This window comes from Plectrocnemia conspersa, unplaced genomic scaffold (assembly GCF_051122295.1).
Source record: "Plectrocnemia conspersa isolate PC_06_02 unplaced genomic scaffold, ASM5112229v1 ptg000010l, whole genome shotgun sequence".
Classification (NCBI taxonomy): domain Eukaryota; kingdom Metazoa; phylum Arthropoda; class Insecta; order Trichoptera; family Polycentropodidae; genus Plectrocnemia; species Plectrocnemia conspersa.
Genome location: NW_028277174.1, coordinates 3,232,216 through 3,254,797, shown reverse-complemented (window position 1 = coordinate 3,254,797; position 22,582 = coordinate 3,232,216). Strand labels below are relative to the sequence as shown.

Below are 22,582 nucleotides of genomic sequence, written 5' to 3'. Positions count from 1 at the left end.
AACAACAGCATTAAATTTCAACAAAAAACTGTTCATTTTTTAATTATTATTTAACGTTACGAACTATATTATTAGTATCATATATTGTTTCATACTGTTATAGAAACTTGGATCAGAAGCGATCCACTGAAAGCCAATTTATTGATTTTGCTTGCGGTAATTACGTAACTATGTATATTTTTATTAATGTCAGTCTTTTTTTAAGTATGTAGATTTTTACACAAGTTCTTTGAGTCCAAGTAAATGTTTTTTTTCTTGCATATTTTACATTTCAAACCCTTTAACTCTATTTTATTGGAATACTGAGTAATTAGATAAATTCGTATAAATGACGCTATACATATGGCCGTTTATACAAAATGAAAGAAGCAATAAATATAAAGATACTTTCATATTTCTCACAAAAAAAAACTATTTATACGCATATAAACACACGCGTAGAGTCAACCGACAATTTATTTCAGAGAGTGACTACAGTTTATTTATGTCCATGGAGACGATGAAATCATGTGAAATAAAAATATACATATGTATACACGCAAACATTTTTTTATTATAAAATTCTCGCCTAATTTAAACACATGTGCTTATGTATAGTGCATTCGATAAACGTGTGTTTAACTCGGTCGGTTATTTCAAGAGGGTGAACGTAAACACATCTACATAGTTATAGAGAGTAAGAAAGCAAACTGAAAGTTTATGACGCCATAATACACATTAAATGCGCATTAGCGCCGTTGAAAAAACTGTGATGATTTAAACCTTAAGAAAAATATACCTCTGGTTTTTTTTGTAAGTGTTTTTCTATAAATCCTTGAGACAAACTATCGCAGGATTACACACATGGCCAGTTAACCTTCGCCTTTTAAGGATTAGATCACAAAGCCAAATAATCTTTAAAAGAAAAATGTGTCTGTGAAATTATATAAAAATATAAAGTTGTAAATAATATATATTTTTAGTAATTTTTGTGCAGAATATCAAGTCAATTTGAAACACTTTCGTCTAATAAAAATTTTAATATACTTTGCAAGTCAAACTAGATGATGCATGGTAGATTATTTATTACTATCATCACTTTTTATATAGTATTATAACAGCATTTCTAAATATACATATTTTTAGAACTTTTTATTAATACACAGTCACTACATATATTTTATGATAAATCACATGTATTTTTGAAAGCAAAAGATAATATATTATGCATATAATGAAAGTATATGATTTGACAAAAGAGAACCAATAAAATGCCTAAATTATATTCTGGAATTTCTGAAAAGGATATATGCAAAAAAACACTATACAGCACAGATAAAACAATAAAATAATATTTGGTTGTTTGTATGGTAAAATTAGAACGATAATTGTATGTATATAGCCAATCCTTTATAGATCCTCAAAAAACATATTTTATGTTTTCTCTACAGTATACATGATATAAAACAATAAACATTCATTGAACGGCAAATAAAATACACATCAATCCATTAGATTTAACGTCAATTCTCAATAAATCACAATAAAGACTTCCTGCCATGTCACATCTTTATTTCAATCGAAGAAACTCGTGTCATAAAAATGAAAACACTTGATTGAGTATTTTATTTATAAACTCTATCTTGATTACATAAAATACTATTTCAAAACAATGACCTTATACTTTAACAATAACCTAACTAAGATGCTTTGTGTTCGATATTTGTAATTAAATTTGTATTCATTGATATGCGATTATCTCCATATTTATACATGAAAAGAAGCTCCAAATCGAGGTCAGACTGCCGATTTTTAGGCACATTTCCAAAAGTAAAGAAGACAATTTAGAGCAGCTAGTTGTGATGTAAGAAAAAAATCGACGTGTCAAAAAGATTTTCAAAAATACGATAAAAAAATCATTACAATATGAAAAAAATCATTAACAGTGTTTTGATCCCCAACATATATAATTTATTGTCATTAATACATTTGTACTAAAATAGTAATATAATTGTCATAAAAAAAACAATATGAAAATATTTACAAATATCTAATAAATCAGCAATTTATTTATTGTATGACGCTGTGACAATATCATAGCAATTTAACTAATTAAAATAAAAAACACGGTAGTAATAAATCATTGCTGTTAACAAATATTTTATCTTATCTCAGAAGTATTTGCTTAAATTAACCGCAACGCTATTATTTTTACTATAATCAAGCAAATGTTTTTTTTTATACACATATGAGCTAAAGAAGCTCATTATTTTTTTTAGTATCTCATATGTACGGCCTAGATAGATTTGAATTATTCATCATTTATCCGTGAGATTAGGAAAATCTAAGAAAACATCATCCGTGGCGATCGATCGGAAATATAATTTTAATTTAATCAATAATTCTGATCTCTGACACGATAGAAATTAAAAAATACTAGGATATATATGTATATATAAAACTTAAAATTATAGCTCTTTTAAAGTAGTCATAAAACTTGGAAAACTACGTTGAAATCAACAGTATCAATAAACCATACTTTAACACAAAAAAGCGGTCAGCCTCAAATATCGACACCGGGCAGGTAGCGTGCATCCTACAATTACACATTCTCGAATTTTAACATTGTTACCAGATTAATTCCAACGCGAATAAATCAGTATTAAAATAAATTGATTAGTAATTAAAACAAAATGATCAGCATTTAATTTATAATTTAAATTATTGACAGTAGCGAAACACCGATTTACTGTAAAGTTGTAACGTCATAAATTTGGATTAAAATATTTTTTTATACTGAGATCAGTTTTCGTTACAATGAAAATATTTGGTATAAAAGTTTTTCGGGGACAAATTTAAGATTCGTTATACTGAGAATTTCGTTATTTCGGTATTTGTTATAAATATTTTGCACTGTATACATATATTTACAAATATATACTTTTGCCAATTACATATTGGCAATCAATAAATTTAGATTATTTTATTTTAAATTTCAATAAAAAGCTCAAAATTATTGAACACGTTAACAATTTCGAATACTTTTTGCTACAACAGTTAATAGACTTTGATGTCGCTGATAATATTTCAGCGATTTTAATGAACTCTCATTTGTATAATACAATATTTAAACCAATCAGAGCTGTTTTGATTGATCTTTTGATTTTATTCAAATTATTAAGATTGTATTATAAATTATATGTTATTTTGCAAATCAAAATAATTTTATTTTTATACCACACAAATTTTAATTAAAGATGTTTTATATACAAGTACTTTATAGTGTGATATAATATTCCTTCCTTTTATAGTATATATTTCATATAATTTCTCAAGCAGAAACTTTCGTCACTCTGCATAAAACAGCTTTTGACGTGTGGTTTTTATTTGGTTCATTCTTATGGGAAATCTTCATTTCATTCCCTCGGCATTTTCAGACCTCAAGTCTTTCCATACTATTGCTATCGCTTCTCAAAATATACAAAAGGAGATTAAAATATTCGCAGCCTATAACAAAAAGAATAGAGACTAGACGCTCAATTTGTTTCTAATGATATGTGAACTGCCAGTTAACCATTAATTTGTTAGTTTAATAGAATTTTATGCATTTTAAAAACACTAGGAACGCGGTGTGATTAAAAAAAAAGGCGAATGAATTTTTATAGCAGCAACTGCTGCCGCTACATTCATTTGAAGTAATAAGTCCAATAGCTCGATCCGTTGAGATAGTCAGTGTCAAATCATGTATTTTTAACAACGCGTTAACATTAAATTGCAAAAAAGTGTCAAAGAAGCTCATAAAATGTATGGCGATAATTTGGATCAGACTATAACAGAACAATACTATTCTAACTGTGTGAATAAATTAAATTAAAGCGAACTGTTCCAACAATATAGTGCTTGAGCACACATAGAAACAAGTATTTTATCAGAACAAGATAATGTGGATCATTACAGTATCGATGGACCAAGTGTACTTATCAAAGAATCCAGCTACTCTAAAATCTAGATACAATAATCAAGAATCAAATTTAATTTTCTAGCACGACTTTACTACACAAAGACAATTAGTATTAATAAAATGAATGTCGTTCAAATTAATCAAATACCGCTACCCAATTGTGCAACGATTTTCTCCATTTTGCTGAATACCTTTAATAGTTTAATTTTATTACTCATTACTATTTCGCAAAATGTTTGTGCGAACGTTCGCGTCACGAGAGAGCGCTTGCATTCTTAATTCACTTTGGGGACTCTCGGGTCCCTTAGATCTTATTAAACAAGTTGGCCAAAGTTCTCCTGGGATAATCGGATCGTTCGGATGTTGCAGCTTTATTAATGGAATCTAACATTCCGTCATAATCCTGGCGGGGAGCTCGAGTTACTCTCGATGAAGTTTCCTCAGTGGAAAGTTGCGTAATAACCGCGTCTTGACTACTGCTTCTCACTTAAGGTTAAGCGATAACCGCAGTTTTAATTATTTATTACGAATATAATTTAATCTCACCAGATTTATTGAAAATCCTTACATACTGACGATATTTTGCGATATGTTATGTTTTTAAATAATTAAAAATAAGTACATTTAACTAACGCAAAATTAAATCATTTAATAATTTGCGATCGATTTTTAATTATATTTCTATATATAATAGAAATTATTTAAGAAATAAAACCATATAAAATTTTAAGCAACTGAAACTTTCATATTTTGATTAAAGCTTAAACAAAAAAAAAAGAGAAAATAAACTCTTAATAGGTTTATTATATTGAAGATTGCTTCATTATGCTTCAACGAGCTTTTAATAATAATGAAATGGCGCCGTCGTTTTGCTCGTGTGTTCGGTTTTAACTTTGTACGGTATAATTTTAATTAAGAGTGAAACGTACATCTTAATTTATTTTTAACCGTCTGACTTATTAGTGAAACGTTAAGTAAATTTCCTTTAAAGTCAAGAAAATAAAAACAATTTCATTATAACAAGTTTTAGCCTTATATAAAGCACTTTTACTACAAATCTACCTTGTATTTTATTCTGCTTTTTAATATATATTTAATATTTTAATAATTTATTTAACTAATTATTTATACACTAGACTAACAGAATATAAAAAAGATTTTAATATTATAATATAGGAATATTAGTATACAAATTCACCACTCATACATCATTCCCCTAGCCGTACTCGTTTTTTTTATACCTAGCTATCCTAAGTTGTCCTTTGTGTTTATACTTAACACATTTTTCATCCTAGATAATAAACCCATTTTTTGACTATGTAATTACAATGTTAAATTTAATTTTTAATTTACAATTACTCTTAATTATTTTATATTAACAACTAACATAATAGAGTTAACTATAACTATTTGTATATTATTACCTAACATATTTTTATAATTAATATACATGTTTTTTAACCATAGTTCTATTATACTTAATTCATTATTTAAATTATATGCATTAATAAATAAATTAATTATTAAAATAAATGCAGAAATCTGTACCGAAAATATGAAATAGCAAATATGAGCCAAGTATTGGTCACAGTTTATTGTTCAATTAATTATAATTAACCAAATATGTACAACAAAATGTAAATGACAGGATTGGGTGGCGGAGTAACATATATAAGTCTGAGAGTCTTCGCTGTGGTCGTCGATGATTGCACTGATTTGTTGGTTGCCATTAGCTATGTACTAGAAAAGTGCTAGTCAATGATTGGTGGTTTTTAATACTGATCATTGGAAAAAGTTTTGACGAATTGGAGACGAGATTAATAGCATTATGGTCCAACTTATTTGTCTCGTGCTGCATCTGTATTCGAACATATGCGACTACCATGAGCTACGCTATCTATTCCTTATTTTAAGCTAACCAAGTTAAATTTATGTTCTGATGTCCCGAAACCATGAGAGCTCTTTTATTCTTAGCCATCGTTTGCCTTTTATTCTACCCTCCATTATCACCTGTTGACGGCAATACTCAGGGCCACGGAATTTTCTGCGCTTCACGGTACTAAGAAGCTCTCTATTTTTTTTTGAAGCAATAGCGTTCCTTTCAGGAGATATTTAGCTTACTACTAGGACCATTCACGTATCGCATCTATACATTAATACGGACCACATGAAAAAGTATATAATTCACAAACGTAATTTAATCACATTTTCTGACAACATTAAATGTTTTTTTTATGTTTCTGGAGACATTCCTTGCAATTGCTATTTTTAATAATTTTTGCGTTAATTGATCATGTTTAAAAATAAAAATAAATTTTGTTTGGGTGACTGCTTAACAAACTGGAACTTTGCCGCAGACATCGATCGTGTCGGCTTAGGTAGAGAGCGAAAGTGGAGCAATTCATTGGACCACAAATGACTATGAAGCATTGTAGTGTTATAGCCATGGATCACTAAAGGGCCAGTTGGTAAGGCTATGCTCGAACATACATAAGAAGCGGGTGGGAACATCGATAATATCTTTACTCCAGTCCGATACTTACAAAGGATAATTCAAACAATCCGATGCAAGGACGAATTTATTTATAAATTTATAAATATATCTCTAAGCATTACAAAGTCACGAATGGCATGTTTTTAAAATTTATAAAGATTTAATTATTTTATTAGGCATGTTATTTTTTAGTTTGAGTGGCTATTGTGCAATTCTGTGTGTTCTGCCAAATTAAAATATTCATTGATAAAAGCTAAATTATTGTCATGTATGCAATTTCTAAATGTAAATAAAAAATAAATTAAGTTTTGAATTGTCAATAATATTGGTTATTTTACTGAGATTTACTGTTTGACTGTTTGTCTGAAAGTAACTGATAATTTATTTTTAATTAACTGACCATTTTGATGCCAATGAAACAGAAAAAGTATTTCAATTTAATTTTTAATATTGATTGTGAATATATTTATTATGTAGTATGAATCACATTTTTTCATATAGACTTTGATACATAGTATATATTAAATTAGTTTTAAACGGAGTATGGAGTATTTAAACTCCAAATCATAATTTTGCTATCACTTGGAATAAAAAGTGTACATCTATAATTACGAGTCTTGTGCTACAATAATAAAATATTTTATAAAGCAATATATAATGAAAAAATAAATGTGAAAAATACTAAGTATTATTTTTAATACATAAATAAATTAAATAATCATAAAATAAATTAAAATTAGAAAAAACTTCGTCGCATCTTACGCGTTAAAAGCGCCATAAATCAAATTCCATTAGTCATTACACTATATTTGCATTAACACATTCAGTTTAAGAGCTATTCATTTCACCATTATTTATAATTTAGAAAGAGATGGCAAGTTTGGGTTAACGCCTCAACTATTAGCTCTAAATCACATGATACGAAATTATATAGATATTATTTTCTAAAATTTTGGCTAATTGTAATAAAAAATTTTAAAGTAAGTAGTAAACACTAGACTGATATTAAATACATCTATGTTATTGCTTATAAACTATTATCATAGCTTACAATGCACGACTATACTCTATTTTCGTTAACACAGTCAGTTCGAGATCTATCCATTTCATCATTATTCATAATTGAGAAAGAGATGGCAAGTTTGATATACATATCATTTTGATTATATTTTGAAAAAAAAATATAGAAATTAAAATCAATATTATGTTTTTTTTTTATATTTGTCAATTAATCAGAGTAATGATAAGTATATCGAACGTATATCCGTATCGTGTGCTTTAGAGCTAATAGTAGGGGCGTAACCGCAAATTTTCCGTCTCTTTTTAAATTATGAATAATGATGGAATGGATAGCTCACGAACTGACTGTGTTAACGCAAATAGAGTATAGGTATTTTTTATGCCGTAACGATAGAGTAATTTCTCAACCACTCGATGCTTGTACACAAGTACAAAAAATGTATTAGATTGATAGTAGTTAAGTGCAATTTAAATACAAAAGTTTTTTTCCTAAGAATCGACGATATTTAAAATCAAAAACTAAAACAAAAACTAAAATCGAAACTGCGTTTTAATATATTCAAAGAATTACACTTCACTGTTTTACAAGAGCGCACGAATTGTCACAAATCAGATCAGAGATTGCGCGGAAAATGATCTTATTATAATACACGTTCCTATAAATAATTTTGATTCAGACTTAATTTTAAAACGTGGTGTTTTCGAAATAATTTTCTTGCCAAAAAACATTCTATCAATAACATTTTATTACAGAGCAAATTATACTAGAAAAAATTTACAAACACATTTATTACTTCAATACGTCAATTTTACCAAACATTAAGATTAACATTTAGATATTTTTTAATATAATGTAATACAATTATAAACACATGAACAAACAAACACAAATATGAAAAAATAGCAATTTATGACTGAAAAATACCAACATACGAAAATTGTGGCATAAAGCATAAAATACACGTATAAATTGAGCGTATTCATACTTAAAACCCATAATTTTTCCGCGTGAAAGCTCTCAGAAACCTCGATTGAAAGGCGAGATTTTTTCAACATACACACACGTTACCCATATTTTCTCGTGCAATATATAATTATACAAATATGTACATACGCACTTATTCCCATATAGATTTTCTCCATGCGAAATTTTCCATTATGCCTACTGCCGAAATATTATTTTGTCTGGAATTACGCCAAAATACCGAAGCGGTTGGAGCATGAACACATCGGAGACGTTTATAATTGGTTCCTGACACACAAACGCACATACACACTCCTCTGAATGCGGCACAAGACAAACTCTGGTTTGTTTATCGGTCAACGAAACGATTTGCCTGACCTTTAACTGCGATGATTTACACTTCACTATCTATAATAATATATATGAAAGCACTCATGTATTTATCTGGCCCAAGCGGTATTCCATTCATTCATTATCAAATATTATAATATCTTCAAAAATATCGTTGACTTAATCTTTACCGATATCATAATAAAACACCATTCATTCCCACTAAAGTTTTGACACCCTTCTTCGTGTAAAGTAAAATTTGTATAACACGACCTATGGTACTCAAAGCAAGATCTAATCTTTCTCTAAATACCATCAAGAACTCACTAAAAGGATCTCATAAATCTAATTGATTTATTTGTCTCGTAGACATTTTAAGAACATTTTGCGTTGCAAAGAAATGCTACTTTTATTTTGACTTGGAAAACGAAATATTAATTTATTGTGCATTTATTCCTTAAATTGATTTTGAATACAACAAAAATATCTTTAAAAGAGGAACAGTGAATTGGATAAACATACTTTGAATCATATTTATAAGGAATGTACCTCATTAAAAGTTTTGCTAAAATACCAATGAAAGCTGGTGCAGAATTTTTTTATTTAACTTAATGTTAAGACAAAAATGGATATTTGGGCAGCTATATTTATAGTATTTTTTATTGAAATAATATTTTGTGCGTGACAAAGTTTGCCGTTTGTCATGATTTTAATAACAATACCGATATTTTTTGACGAGTTATAAATTAATTTTAATAACTTAAAGTGGAAGCTAGGAGTTTATCTCTTGTAAAGAATAAAAATAACTTTTGCTTGTATAATCTAAAAAAATACTTTTGATATTTGAATATTTTTCAACAGAAAAAAATAGAAATTTTGAACATAATGTTAAAAACACTCAAAACAGCAGGAACAATCAAACCAAAGTTTAGAACCAATTTAAAACATTTGAAGTTTTATTTGTTTGCATTTTTAAATATATATGCAGATATTTTATTTATTTAAAATGAATTTTCAATACTGTTTTGATTGTTTATTTATTTCATACTTAAGAGACCATTCGAATATTTTTAGTTTTACTATATGATATGATGTCTAAAATGTAATTATATTATTTTTAATATAACAAATATTTTAAAAACCCTGCTAAAACCCAAACTTCAAAATAAATTTATTTTATATTAAATTTATTAGTCAGAATTTATATTAAAATATCAGAATATAAGCGTTCATAATAAATATTAGATATTTGGTAACAATCATTTTGACAGATGGACAGAATCATTTTTTTAGTCAGTATATATAAAGAACATTGTTGGATGTTGACAAAATCATTGCCGCTCTGTCGTTATTCCCACTTCGTTCGTCGCTCTGAATACCTTCGCGTCCTACATCGAGAGTTATTCATGGAGTATTCAAAGTTCTGACTAACACTCGCTCGCACCTAATCTATCTTACAGTTTTGGTGAGAGTGAGATATTTTATATTATATTTCTAAAATAAATAAATTATTGCCCATTTATATTTATAAGTGTTACAATATTTTTTCCCATTCATATGATCGTCCTTTATTTTTATTCTAACCATTTGATATTTATTCTGATCCTGAATAATATAATTACGAGCGCTCATTATTTTTATTTTAATCGTCCTATATTTTTGTTCTGACTGTATTATATTTATTTTGACCGAAATTTGAATTTAATTTTGATTTAAATTCTGACCATTTAATTTGTTGCATATAAATAATCACATAGTATATTTACATATGTATAAAATCACAAAAATATTAAACGAGTCTAAATGTATAGACCGATATGCAATATTACAATATTACAAAAAAACAATAAATGTACTTGAACCACTTTCATTTATAACGGTTTATATACACATTAAATATATGCAGTTTTAAATGCATATGGTTTTTATTAATTAAGTTTATTTAACATATTAAATATGAATCAATAAGACAATGCGAATTTCTAGAATATATAAAATTATTTCATTTTTTAACATAAGTTGAATAGCACTCTAGTTTTTTTAACAAAAAGACTAGTGCTATTCACGTTTTTTAAAATAATCCTACGATATTAAAAATTAAAGTTGTAATAATATTTTTTTAGTACTAGAAGCTAAAGACAACTATTTTAAAACCATGTCGAAAATTAAAAAAGTAATTATTGAAAATCATAATATCGTAAATATATACTATGTAAATGATTTATAATAAAATATATAAGTTGCGACTTGGGATATTTTGTAATGTTTGTATTAAAATCTACTTAAAACTGGTCATTGAAAGTATTAAGGTTTTTGAGTGATTTCAGACTTAAAAGATAATCTATTCAATAACTTTGTCTAGACATATTTAATCATATGCATGAGAATATATAACACAAAGAAGATAAACTATTTGAATATTTAGAGATACTTGGTAGCTATTAATTAATAACAGCAATAGATTTTTTAACATGGATACAATAATTTTATATGTATAAAATATTTTTTTTGTTCCATTTTATACAAAAAATTAACCATTTTCTAATTAACTATATATGTACTGTGTATCATTATCTATTATAATAAATTAAATTTATACAAAAAAAAATTGAATATTAAAGAAAAGTTATTTGTGGCATAAATAAATAACAGGATAAAACAATTGATATGTATACACTTACATTGAAATACAAACCATGTTTATGTTTCAAAGTATAAATTGTGTGTGCAATATAAAAAATGTAAAAAAATAACATAAAACTTTGGTTTACATTGGAGTATAAGTTATACAAAATTTGATAAATTTATGGTATATTTACCTGATAAGCACACCACCACCGTAACGTGGAAAAGTAAACAATGGCACCAGCTCTTCGACATCTTGTAACTTTTCATATCGACTCTTTTCGATTATAGTCTTGTAAACTTTAATTAAATGATAATAATATTGAATTAAAATATTTGTAACGATGCACGTTCACTAGCAAACATCGCCGGTCTGCGAAAGTCCTATCGTTCTTTCGGTATCACGTATCCATACCTGCGAACACTTTTACTTTAACGCACTGTCTTTATCAGCGTATTATGTAACTACACTGTTTCAATGTTATGTGTTTTTATATATTTTTTGCAGATTTGCATATTGAAAATGAAGAAATTTGCATTTTTTTCCCCCGCGATCATGCCGTGAAATTATAACGTTTCGACATGCAAACGCGCACGCAGGGAATTATTCAAAATTGCTTATATTATATCGAAAAATGCTAATACGCAAATAAAGCACGGAGTATTTATAAGCATTATTCACTAACGACTATTTAAACCGTTATATTGAAATTTGACAGATGTCATAAAGCCAATTAATTCGACCAGCTGCCTTTACATTTAAAAAAATATTTATATTTTTCGTTATACATTACTGCATAAAGAAAAAAATATTATATATCATACAATAACAATTAAAATAAACTATAATATTGAGACTCTTTTATAGATTGAAATATATTATTTTTATTCGGAAGAGAGATGTACATATGTGTTATGATTTAAAACAGATGCGATTCGCCAAAAATAAACGATCATGGTCGAGTTTTAAAGTGTTAAATACAAAATACTTGACATTCGTCATAACATCAAAAAATCGAGCGTCCTTTATTTACAATATCGCATTCGTGATTATAAACTTGTCGATCGTCGATCGAACGTCATAACAGCTGAATTTACGACCATTAAAAAATATTCAACACCTCACAGATTTAACGTTTAGGATCTGACATCGTGAATCGCGGCCATGTCGAAATTTAAATTATGACGCTAAAATTTTTAAGCGCTACGATAGCTCCACGTGGGCGCTTTCGCGTACCGTAGCATGTCAACTGCGAACCGTCCCGAGCGCGAAAAGACGTCGCAGTAGCAGAGCGTCCGGACGCGGACTGTCGTCGCGACGCCGCTCGGTCGGCCGGGGGCGGAGAGCCCGAAAGGGGGCGGCGCGGGGGCGCCGCGGCAGGAAAATCCCGTTGCACCGATATAAACGGAGCGAGAAAAATCAACAGGTTCGCGCGCTCTTCTCTCGCCGCACGGCGCACGAAGCGTGTCGACAAATTAATTTCAGACGGTTTCGTCGATTCTTATAATAGCTTCTTTAGTTCGATTGATTATTCTGCACTTGACATATTTATTTTTAATCAACCGTGAGACTTGTGCCCCTTATTTTTTTCAGAAATACGAGAGAATTTTTCAATTTCTTAGGAAATAAAAAAAGCGCACTGTAATTATAAATTAATTACTATTTGGCATTAATAAAGGTATATATAAACTAATAAATAGTTTATTTTACCGTATGTTTTATACATAAACATTAATAATATTTATAACATGAGTAATAGGAAATTTTTTATATTTTTATTTTACTAAGGCTTATTTGATTTAAAAATCACTTTGCCCCTTCGCATGGAACGTATTAAAGTCTAGATACTTACTAACTTCTACATAATAATTTATTTTGAGAGACTTTGATAAATCCGGACTTTTCTGCATTCAACATCGCCACCCGAAACTGGTACCTACTTAATATACATGTACAATAAAATTCATACCACAACTATCCACTAACGCCTTTTTGTGACACAACTCGGAGCTAAAATATGAAATATATATATCAGGTTGTCTCATAAGTCTTTGCGTATTTTATTTTCTTACGTTTCCAAAAATGTATAACTTTTTAAAAATTAACTCAATAAGATAATGTTATGCATTTGGTGGGATATGAAGTGCATAATTAATTATAAATTATTGGATTATATGCAGACAATTACGACAGACAAATAGCGTGCTCAGCTTATTCGTTTAGAAGCGACTCAAACCGTAAAAAGCATTTCTATTATGAATTAAAGAAGGGTAATTTTACACCAATACAGCACTGGCCCTCGTGTATCTAAGAAGACGATGGAAAAAAGCAATGCATTTTCTTGGGCACTTCTTTCTCATCCAACATATTTTTTAGACATTGCTTCAAACGACTAACATCTATTTAGATCCCTGAAGCAGTTTATAATTGGAAAAAAATATTTTACAAAAACAGATATAAAAAATTACAATAAAGAATTTATTTATTCCAAAAATACATTATATTTCAAATCAGATAAAAAAAATTATTAATGTGTGGAGAATAACTAGAAAAAAATTAAAAATATATAATTTAGTATTACACGTTTTATTTTTTAATTCGTTTAACCCGCACCTTAAAAAACGCAAAGAGTTATTTTATAAAGGCGTGTGCATTCAATCACATAATAAATAATGTAATACGCAATAGTTTCGTTTGAACATTCGTTTGCTTGAGATGTCAGTCGAAAAATCTGTTCATTGTCGACATCCGGATCATAGCAATTGAAAATGGACGTTTGGATTATTATAGTCAATCGAGTCGTCGTATAGTCGACAAAATGTCATCCTAAAACATTTAGATACAACACGTGACATAAAACACGTGTCATCATATCTCATTATATGCACAAACTTCATTAACTTCCCAGCTAAACAAATCAGATTATTGCTAATATTAAGTCTAATTATAGATGTGTTTCGATTAGATTATGACAAAACAATTAATGTTATTATTACTTTTTATATGGAATAGTTAACTTTACTATACTTTTTAAGATCATTTTTAATCTTTATTATAAAGCCAAATTTGCAGCAAGGTAATAATAAAACTAAAATCATCGTTTTTAAAATACAAACCAAAAATGCAACTTACTGTTCCTGAATGGGATAAAAAATCTTATTTTTTAAATCGTTTTATAAATTGTAATAATATAAACACCATGAAATTAAACTTTCATTGAATAAAAGAAAAGTTGAAAACCGTAAAAAATATGTTCCTACTTTAATAACCCTAAAGGAAATACGTTTTTCTAATTTCGTAATCCGTAAATCTTGTTGTAAGCCTGTGTCAGTTGATGAAGGTAACTCTTGTTAATCTGAATTCTAAGAAGGACTGAAATATATTTGGCTGAACTTTTTCCATTATAATCAACCCAAAATACATAGCTGGGTTTTAGGTGAATATTAATAATTTTAATTTGACAGAGGAAAATGTCTACTTCGTAAATAAAGTATTACATAACTACTTTTTTATTTCGGCGTAAAACCATTCTATTTGAATTAAAATAATATTCTTAAATTGATAAATTAATGAGTCCTATTTACGCTGACAAATCCGAAACGTTGGAACATCTAAAAACCAACATCCGCCAAGTTATAACCGATATACCATCCGAAATGTACGAAAAAGCAATCGAAAATTACATCGAAAGGATCGGCTGCTGCAAAAGGTCAAGAAGTGGCCATTTAATTGATATTATTTTTCATTGTGATGGCGTCATGACAGTTCCCAGTGTAGCCACACCACCACTCAAAATGAGAAGCGAATGTTTTTAAGAACTGGCAACACTCTCTCTCTCGCCGTGGCCAAGGATTAGCACGCAACGTCCCCGCCAGCTCTCCGAAAAAATATTATTTTATTTAATAACTATCAGAACCTACATGCGCTATAACACAATTAACGAAATAGATCAAATGTTCGACAACTCAAAAAAAATAGAAGATATTCTTAAGTTAGTAGGTTATTTTAAAAAAAAAAGTTAGAAAACCCTTCACCTTAGTTCACTTCTTAAAATAATAATAGCTAATGATGTTTGAAACGAATTTGATATACATAAATATCGGATCCGTAACGGCGTTTGTTTTGTGCGGATTTGCATATAAATTAAATAACTAGAAATAAATTAACCGCGACGAATTATTAAGCTGATTGAAATAAAATCTTTGCGTCTTGAAACAACAAATATAAAAATTGCAACGCACACCCGTTTTTGAGATAAGCGTTAAATGATAATAAAGGGTGAGCTTTTCCAACATTTTGTTTCATTCAACGAATGAATTCTGCGAATTTCAGTCATAGTAGATACCCGATAAACATTTATACACAAATATTTTTTGAAAGCATAAAAGCATTTTTTGTTTATAAGAACTGTCTCATTGTCTCGCATTTCGAAACAAAATAAAGGCGCATAAGGAACTGTGGATTTTGGAGCGACACTAGTCAGTCGAGAATATTGAGAAAGAAAACGACAACCTGAGTTGCTCAAATACACAAATTGTATCATTGTAAGATTTTTTCAATTTTCATTCAAGACAGTATAAACAAATATTTTATCAATTATTTGAATATTCATATAATTGAAAGTCAAGCGAATAATTTGTACATTTGACTGAGAACCTTATATCTAACCCTGATGGCAAAAACAGTGTCAGTTTTTAAGCGTAATGGTGACAAACAATATAACTATTTATTTGTTTTGATCTCAGTTTATCGTAATTGTTTTTTGTTTACAAACTTGTACAAGAGTAATGGAGAAATTGCGTCCAAGAATCACATTTCCCCCAAATTTTAACAACAGACTACTACTGTGATAATATGAACAGCCAGCTAATTCAATTATACGACTCTTTATATCCGGCGCATTTATAATTTTCAAAAAAATATTTATATTTTTACCCAAGGAAGCAGATTCTAAAATACGTGTTTCGAATAATAAATGGAATTTCGTATAGAAAATTGGTTTTAGACCTTAATTTGGAGATGAAACTCGATTTATGTAATTTTTCGAAATAGCTGAGTTTGATTTAACGAGGACGTAAGATGCCCCTAATAGATCGACTGCTTATTGAATGAGACGGGGAGATGGGTTAGAAAGAGGGAGACATAGGGATATGTAAGCTACCTGGATAAGCTGAGGTAAAATAAAAAATGTTTGAATGTGAGTTCTTGTCCGAAATAGCTGATGTTTCGAATCTTCGCCGCGTATTCCTTGGTGGTTTTTTTTATTATTATAACTCACAGAAGCTATTAAAAGGTTTAAAATAACTAAAGGCAGTTGGTGTATATATAAATAAAAAGGGACTATTAAAGTCCTAACCTTTTTTAAGGTTTGTGAACCCTAGGGGGTGTGAATTCGCAGCAAGTGATACGCTTGGTGGAATCTAGATAGAGTTTTATTAGATTATATTACAATTGTGACAGACGATAAATGGCGATATGTTTTCTCCGAGGAATGGTGGAGAAGCTGGCGTAGGGATGATGTCTGTGGAAGGTCCTCAGAGGTCTTGTAGGTGCCTACAACGAGAGTGTCTGGAGGAAGTTACTCTCGCTGCGATGATCGTGTTCGGAAGTCTCAGATCGTCTGCCAGGTGGGGTGAATCGGTGAGTCTCTTGAGTATCTGCCGAAATCTGCGAGTGACTGCTTGTGACTACCCCCTTATCATCGGAGTCCAGGCTTATGTATCCAGAGCTGCAAAGCTTGTTAACCAGTCACAATCATGTAGCGATCATCCAGTCAATAGATGTACTCATTTCTTAGAACAGCGAAATAGGTATACGCCTTTAGAAAGCGACATTTTCTTAATGTGCATTGACTGCAACGGGAATCTTGTGGATCCGGTGATTTATTATATCCATGACCATTTTCTCAACAAAGAAATATTATTTCAATGCACCGGAGAATTCTTGCGTGTTATTTATTAAGGAACCCTTTAGTTCTAGTCATCACGAGAGTCGTAAGCTATTGTGTAGTCCCAATCCTTTAAGCTATTGTATCGTTTCCTTGTTGATGAATGATCAATTTGGTCATAGTAAATTAACGGGAGTTTTAAGAATAAGACCCCACATTGTAATTTAAACCTAAATTACAAGTACTCAATGACAGTGTCGGCAAACTTTCACCAGTTTAAATTATGACTATATATAATATAACTATATTATTATAAGAAAAGTAACAGACAACAACATAATCTGTTTCTGTCCCATATTATCGCATTGGCCCGTTGGTCAAGAGTAGAAAAGAACGAAAGCACCACCCCTATCTCTAAAATAGTATATAATATAAGCGCGAATAGCGTACTTACGATACTTATTTCGACAAAATCTTACATCTGAAACATTTACAAGTCAGAACTTAATTCTTCCACTTCGCTTCCAACTTGGAACAAACGAGAATGTGTCAAGTCGGAAGTGAAGTGGTAGTTCAACCCCTTTTAAAAATGTCGATAAATTAATGTTACTTTTCCCATCAATTTTTCTCTGAAACACAGTAAATAAAAACTCAACTCGAGACTATGCTACTGACCAAACATGTTCCTAACCCAACCAGCAACGTTCAAGTCCCCACGGTTTGATTCCAGCAAGATTACCGTGACTTTTATCTGGCGTTCACATCTCCGCGCGCATGAATCGCTCGCAGGTTGCGAGCAATCACTACATCCAAATTTTGCATAATTTTATACATTCCACAAACTATCTCAGAGTTTAAATATTCGAATAAAAAACAGTATTAATGGTTAAAATATTATATTTGATTCAACATTTATAAATAAGAGTTGTGTTACATATTATATGATTTTATAATGTGAGAGTAATCTATCGTTAAATACTATTTGATCAAATATGCTATTCGGTTGAGGCTGACGTCTCTCCTTAGTGGAATTAACAATATACGATACCCGCTCTTTAATTTCTCCCTTTGGTATATCGCCACGCAAACTCAACAATCTCACAAGATGATCTTCTGTGATATCGGGACACTTATCCAACAATCCATGTAAATCCAAAGACAGCATATCGATATCCAAACACTTCAAAACTTCAGCCAGCATGTTTATAATCTCGAAAGGCCAATCCATATTGTTTATATCCGGAGCCATTCTGGTGAAAAACGATTTGATCTGATTCGATTCCCTCAGAATTTTCTGTCCGGCGCTTTGAATCTCTTCCGGTGTTTTGAACGTCGTTCTTTTGGATAACATAGCACCGATGTAACGCTTGCAAACAAGATTACGTCCTTCTATTATTACATATTCATAGTTTTTGGCTGTTAAATGATTGTAATCTTGGAAGTAGTCCTCCAAGGTGGCGCAGATTGTATCGATTAGATTGGGAGGTTGAAACCATTTAGCGGTGAAAAGATCGTCAAAGTGGGTGTCCAGATCTAGGAACGCTTCTTCGAGGAGAAATTTAACGGCTTCTTTTCTGAGATTCTCGAACGTGTTCAAAAGAGCTTCGACTTTTGCTTCGGCTTCTGCGTGATTGAGGATCTCTCCCATCGGCCAATAGCGCCGTTCGGTCTGACGGGCCAATTCTTGCATCTGTCTACAGTTGTTCACCACTGTGATGATATTATGAGTGAAGAATGATGTCAGACTTCTATCTTTGAAATGTTTATTCTAAAAATACAACAATTATAATATTGTTTTAATATTTGAGTGATTTTAACCTAATTTTTTTTTACCTTGTACTGGATTACTCCCTCTCTATACATCCGTCCATAGTTTGTGACTTGTTCGATGCTTAATAACAACGCTTTGAATGTCAATTGCTTTGAAATTGTACTTGTTACCTTAAAAATCAGAATATAGTAATTATAATACAGCAAAGACCGAGGAAAATAGAAACAGTGCATTGATTATCAATATTGATTTAGAATGCTTTCTAATCACAATACATCTTAAACTAAATACCACTTCAATTGTCTTCAGTTTGTTTCATATAAATAAAATAACTTTACAACAGTAAAATAATATAAAATATACCTGTAAATTTTGATTAATCATCTGAAAAACAATGATTGGAGAATGGGTATGGTACGCCAATGTAGTCGGCTCTTCTTCTGGTTCTAAATCTGCTGCCCAATCAGATTGTTCATTTATCAATGTCTTTTCCATCCATTCCATACAATTACGTTCAATGCGCTAAGATAAGATTTAAAATTAAGCATTACGATCAATGAACATACATAAAATTAATTCAAATTTTATTAATAACCTGCAAATATTGATCTTGCATATCATTCAACATTTTATCGGAGAGTAATGGCTCCAATCCTGATAAATCTATATTCAGCTCTGAATTATGCATTAGCTCCGGACCAGGATATGTATTCAATATCCAAGAAAGTAGTGAAACGTATTCATTTCCTTCAATTCCACTCTGAACAACTTCTTGCAACTATAGAATACATCTTCATATGAACATGTTTTTATTTATATAACATAAATTAACAAATACTGACACTAGTCGATAAACAAGTATGATACATTTGCACATATTTGTTGACGATATCGTAATGCGGCGGAAAACACGGTACACACAAAGTCTTGACGACGCGCAAATCTTCCAAAATCAATTGACGAGTCAGCTCTAAGTAGCGCACCAACCACATTTTATTATCTTCTCGTTCGTCAACCCTCGTGCCTTCAATGCGTTGAGCTACAGACATTTCTAAGACTTCAAACGCCTTTTTACGCCAATTCTTTGGTCTACCGGGTGGCATGAAACCACTTTGTTTATGTTGCTGAAAATATATTTTGTTATACAAAGATGCAAAAGTAAGAACTTGTTAACTGATATTTATGTCGAAAATAAATTATAATATCCACTAAGCTAAGTTGCTTTTGTTCTTTAGAATGAATTTATTTCTATGGTTAGTTGGTTATTACTATAAACTACATAGCGATCATCTACGTCGCTCATTTTAATATGTAATCGCAACAGCCATTCACTCAATGGTACATTGTTTGGATTGCTTTGGAATGAAAACCGCGAATACAAAAGTGTGTTTAAATTGATTTTATAACCTCTTTGACCCAATAAAGTTTAATGTGACATTGCTTAAGTATTTAAAAGATTTTTCGCTGTATCGAGTCCCGGGAATTTCAGATCAAATTTAACCCGAAAATCGACTTGTAAAATTTATATAATATTTCGTACATTTAATATTTTTAATAAAATCTGCATAGTCGAAAACGCCCAAGTAACCTGTACCCACTTGGTATACAAGCAGATAACAAGTGGACAGTTACATATAACTCGTCACGTCGGCAATGATACAGAAAAAATTCTTTCATATTTAGATTTACCGATCGACAAAAATATTCTAAAGGAAAGCATTAAACGATAATAAATGGTGGGCCTTTAAAATATTTTATTTCGTTAAACGAACGAATTTTGCGAATTTCGGTCATAGTGGATACCGCTGTTAAATATTCTATACTCAAATGTTTTTCGAAGGAGTGAAAACATTTTTGTTGTTGAGAAGAAGTGTCTCATTGTCTTGGATTTTGAAACAAAATAAAGGCGAATAAAGGACCATGAATTTTGAAAAAATGACTACCTGTGTTACTTAAATGTAGAAATTGTTTCATTCTAAGATTTTTTCAAATTTCATTCGAGATAAACGATTATTTTACGAATATTCAATCAATTATTCGAATATATATTATATATGGTTGAAAATCAAGCCTTTCGCCAATCGGCTTATATTTATAAACATTACACTTCATTAAAAAGCTAAATTTCATCAAATCAAGGGTTGTAATTTCTGTGTTTGTGACAAATTAGTCTTGTACAAACTCAATTGAGTATGTGAAAAATTTTACCACCTTTCTTTTAGTGAAAAAATGTAATGATGACGTCTTGATTTGTTGTCAACAATTAAAGGTTTACCAATTGATTTGAAGATATCCTTTCAATTAATATTTCAGATTGGATTTTGAGGGTGAGGCAAGCGTTTATATTTATATTATATGTTATTGCATATCCACAATTCTACTTAGTTGTAATATCGATTCCCATAATTAACATAAGGTATAGTTGAGATAGATATAGAGCTTTTACAGAGTAAAACGCCGAAACTTATTATCAATTAAATAAGTATAAAAATAAAAAATTATTATAATCGTATTTAAAAATAAAACCTGAAGTGCTAAATGATCGCGATTTTCTTCCCGTTCTATTAATCTCAACGCCGTAACGATAACTGTCGGTTCTTTACGAACAGTATTCAAAGTCCTCCCCAAAATCAATCTGATCTGTTTATCCAATAAATTCGATAGCGTTTCAACATCTTCGAAGTAAGCTTTAAGCATAATTTTATCATGATTAGATTGATTGGGTAATTTATGCAATTCATACAATAGATCGTCTCTCGAATTTTCCAAATCCGTCAGATACTAAAACATAATTAATTATATCACAATATATTCACAGTCAAATACATAATTTGATACGTACTTGATGGGCATATAACAATTTTCCGTCGCTTATCCATTGCTTAGTCTTCTCGACGCTCTCTGGCACTGTAAATATATGTTTAAGACTATCCATAGCTGTTACATATTGAGAATGGCGCATGTTTTCTTCTCGGACAAATTGAAGCGAACCGCACAATGGTGCTACCGATGATAAGGCACCTTCTAGCGAGTCTAACCTATAAACAAATCACATTATTTTAAGAACAATAATAATTAAATAATTACATACTTGACGCTTATGTCTTTGATGTCGTTAAGACACTCGTTCAATTGATTCAATCCAACTTTGACGCCGTCTAGTTGACTTTGCACAGCTGATTTCAATTGAGCGTCCAACAACGATTTTTTGTGTGTGATTCTTCTCTTGTATTGATCAACCTAATCATTATGTTTTTTTTTTTAATTATTGATGATTATTATTGTATAAAGAAGTTGATGGTTCTGTCTTAACCTTTTCTAGCTGCCCAGGACGCTGCATCATGTTGACGACAGTCTTCAAGGCAGCTTCTTGAGCTTCTTTTTCGATCTGCTCCATGTTTTTGTATGGAAAATAACATCAAAAAATGGGACAGCAAAAGGGCGCTGTCACTTTGACACACGGCCTAACCAGCGTCAGTGCTGCCACTTGGCAAAAATATTTTACTTTATTGGTTGGGGTAATATCGAACATTACTTTTAATTATCGAGA

General features: G+C 30.1%; 2 protein-coding genes across 16 annotated transcripts in view; both read right to left on the bottom strand.

Moving 5' to 3' along the window:
* Positions 1-12,826, bottom strand: part of LOC148230353 (uncharacterized) — a 76,719-nt gene extending 63,893 nt beyond the window's left edge. For 2 of the 15 annotated variants that reach the window (XM_088194912.1, XM_088194918.1), the window contains exons 1-2: positions 12,495-12,677; positions 11,568-11,673 (exon numbers count right to left, since the gene is read on the bottom strand). In XM_088194912.1, coding sequence (XP_088051038.1) covers positions 11,568-11,643 — 76 coding nt within the window. In that variant the 5' untranslated portion in view covers positions 11,644-11,673; positions 12,495-12,677. Of the gene's footprint in view, positions 1-11,567; positions 11,844-12,407; positions 12,426-12,474 lie in introns of those variants that run through there. The other 13 variants (XM_088194907.1, XM_088194915.1, XM_088194905.1 and 10 more) reach the window with 12 other exon arrangements.
* A 5,314-nt stretch (positions 12,827-18,140) lies between these two features.
* On the bottom strand, positions 18,141-22,505 carry Sec6 (Exocyst complex component Sec6). The gene is made up of 9 exons (XM_088194295.1): positions 22,346-22,505; positions 22,124-22,272; positions 21,875-22,070; positions 21,559-21,813; positions 19,875-20,156; positions 19,628-19,810; positions 19,396-19,554; positions 19,095-19,202; positions 18,141-19,029 (listed from the first exon to the last, which is right to left on the bottom strand). Exons 1-9 carry the CDS (start codon positions 22,427-22,429, stop codon positions 18,199-18,201), a joined length of 2,247 nt encoding a protein of 748 aa, XP_088050421.1. The 5' UTR covers positions 22,430-22,505; the 3' UTR covers positions 18,141-18,198.
* Positions 22,506-22,582: the final 77 nt, after the last annotated feature.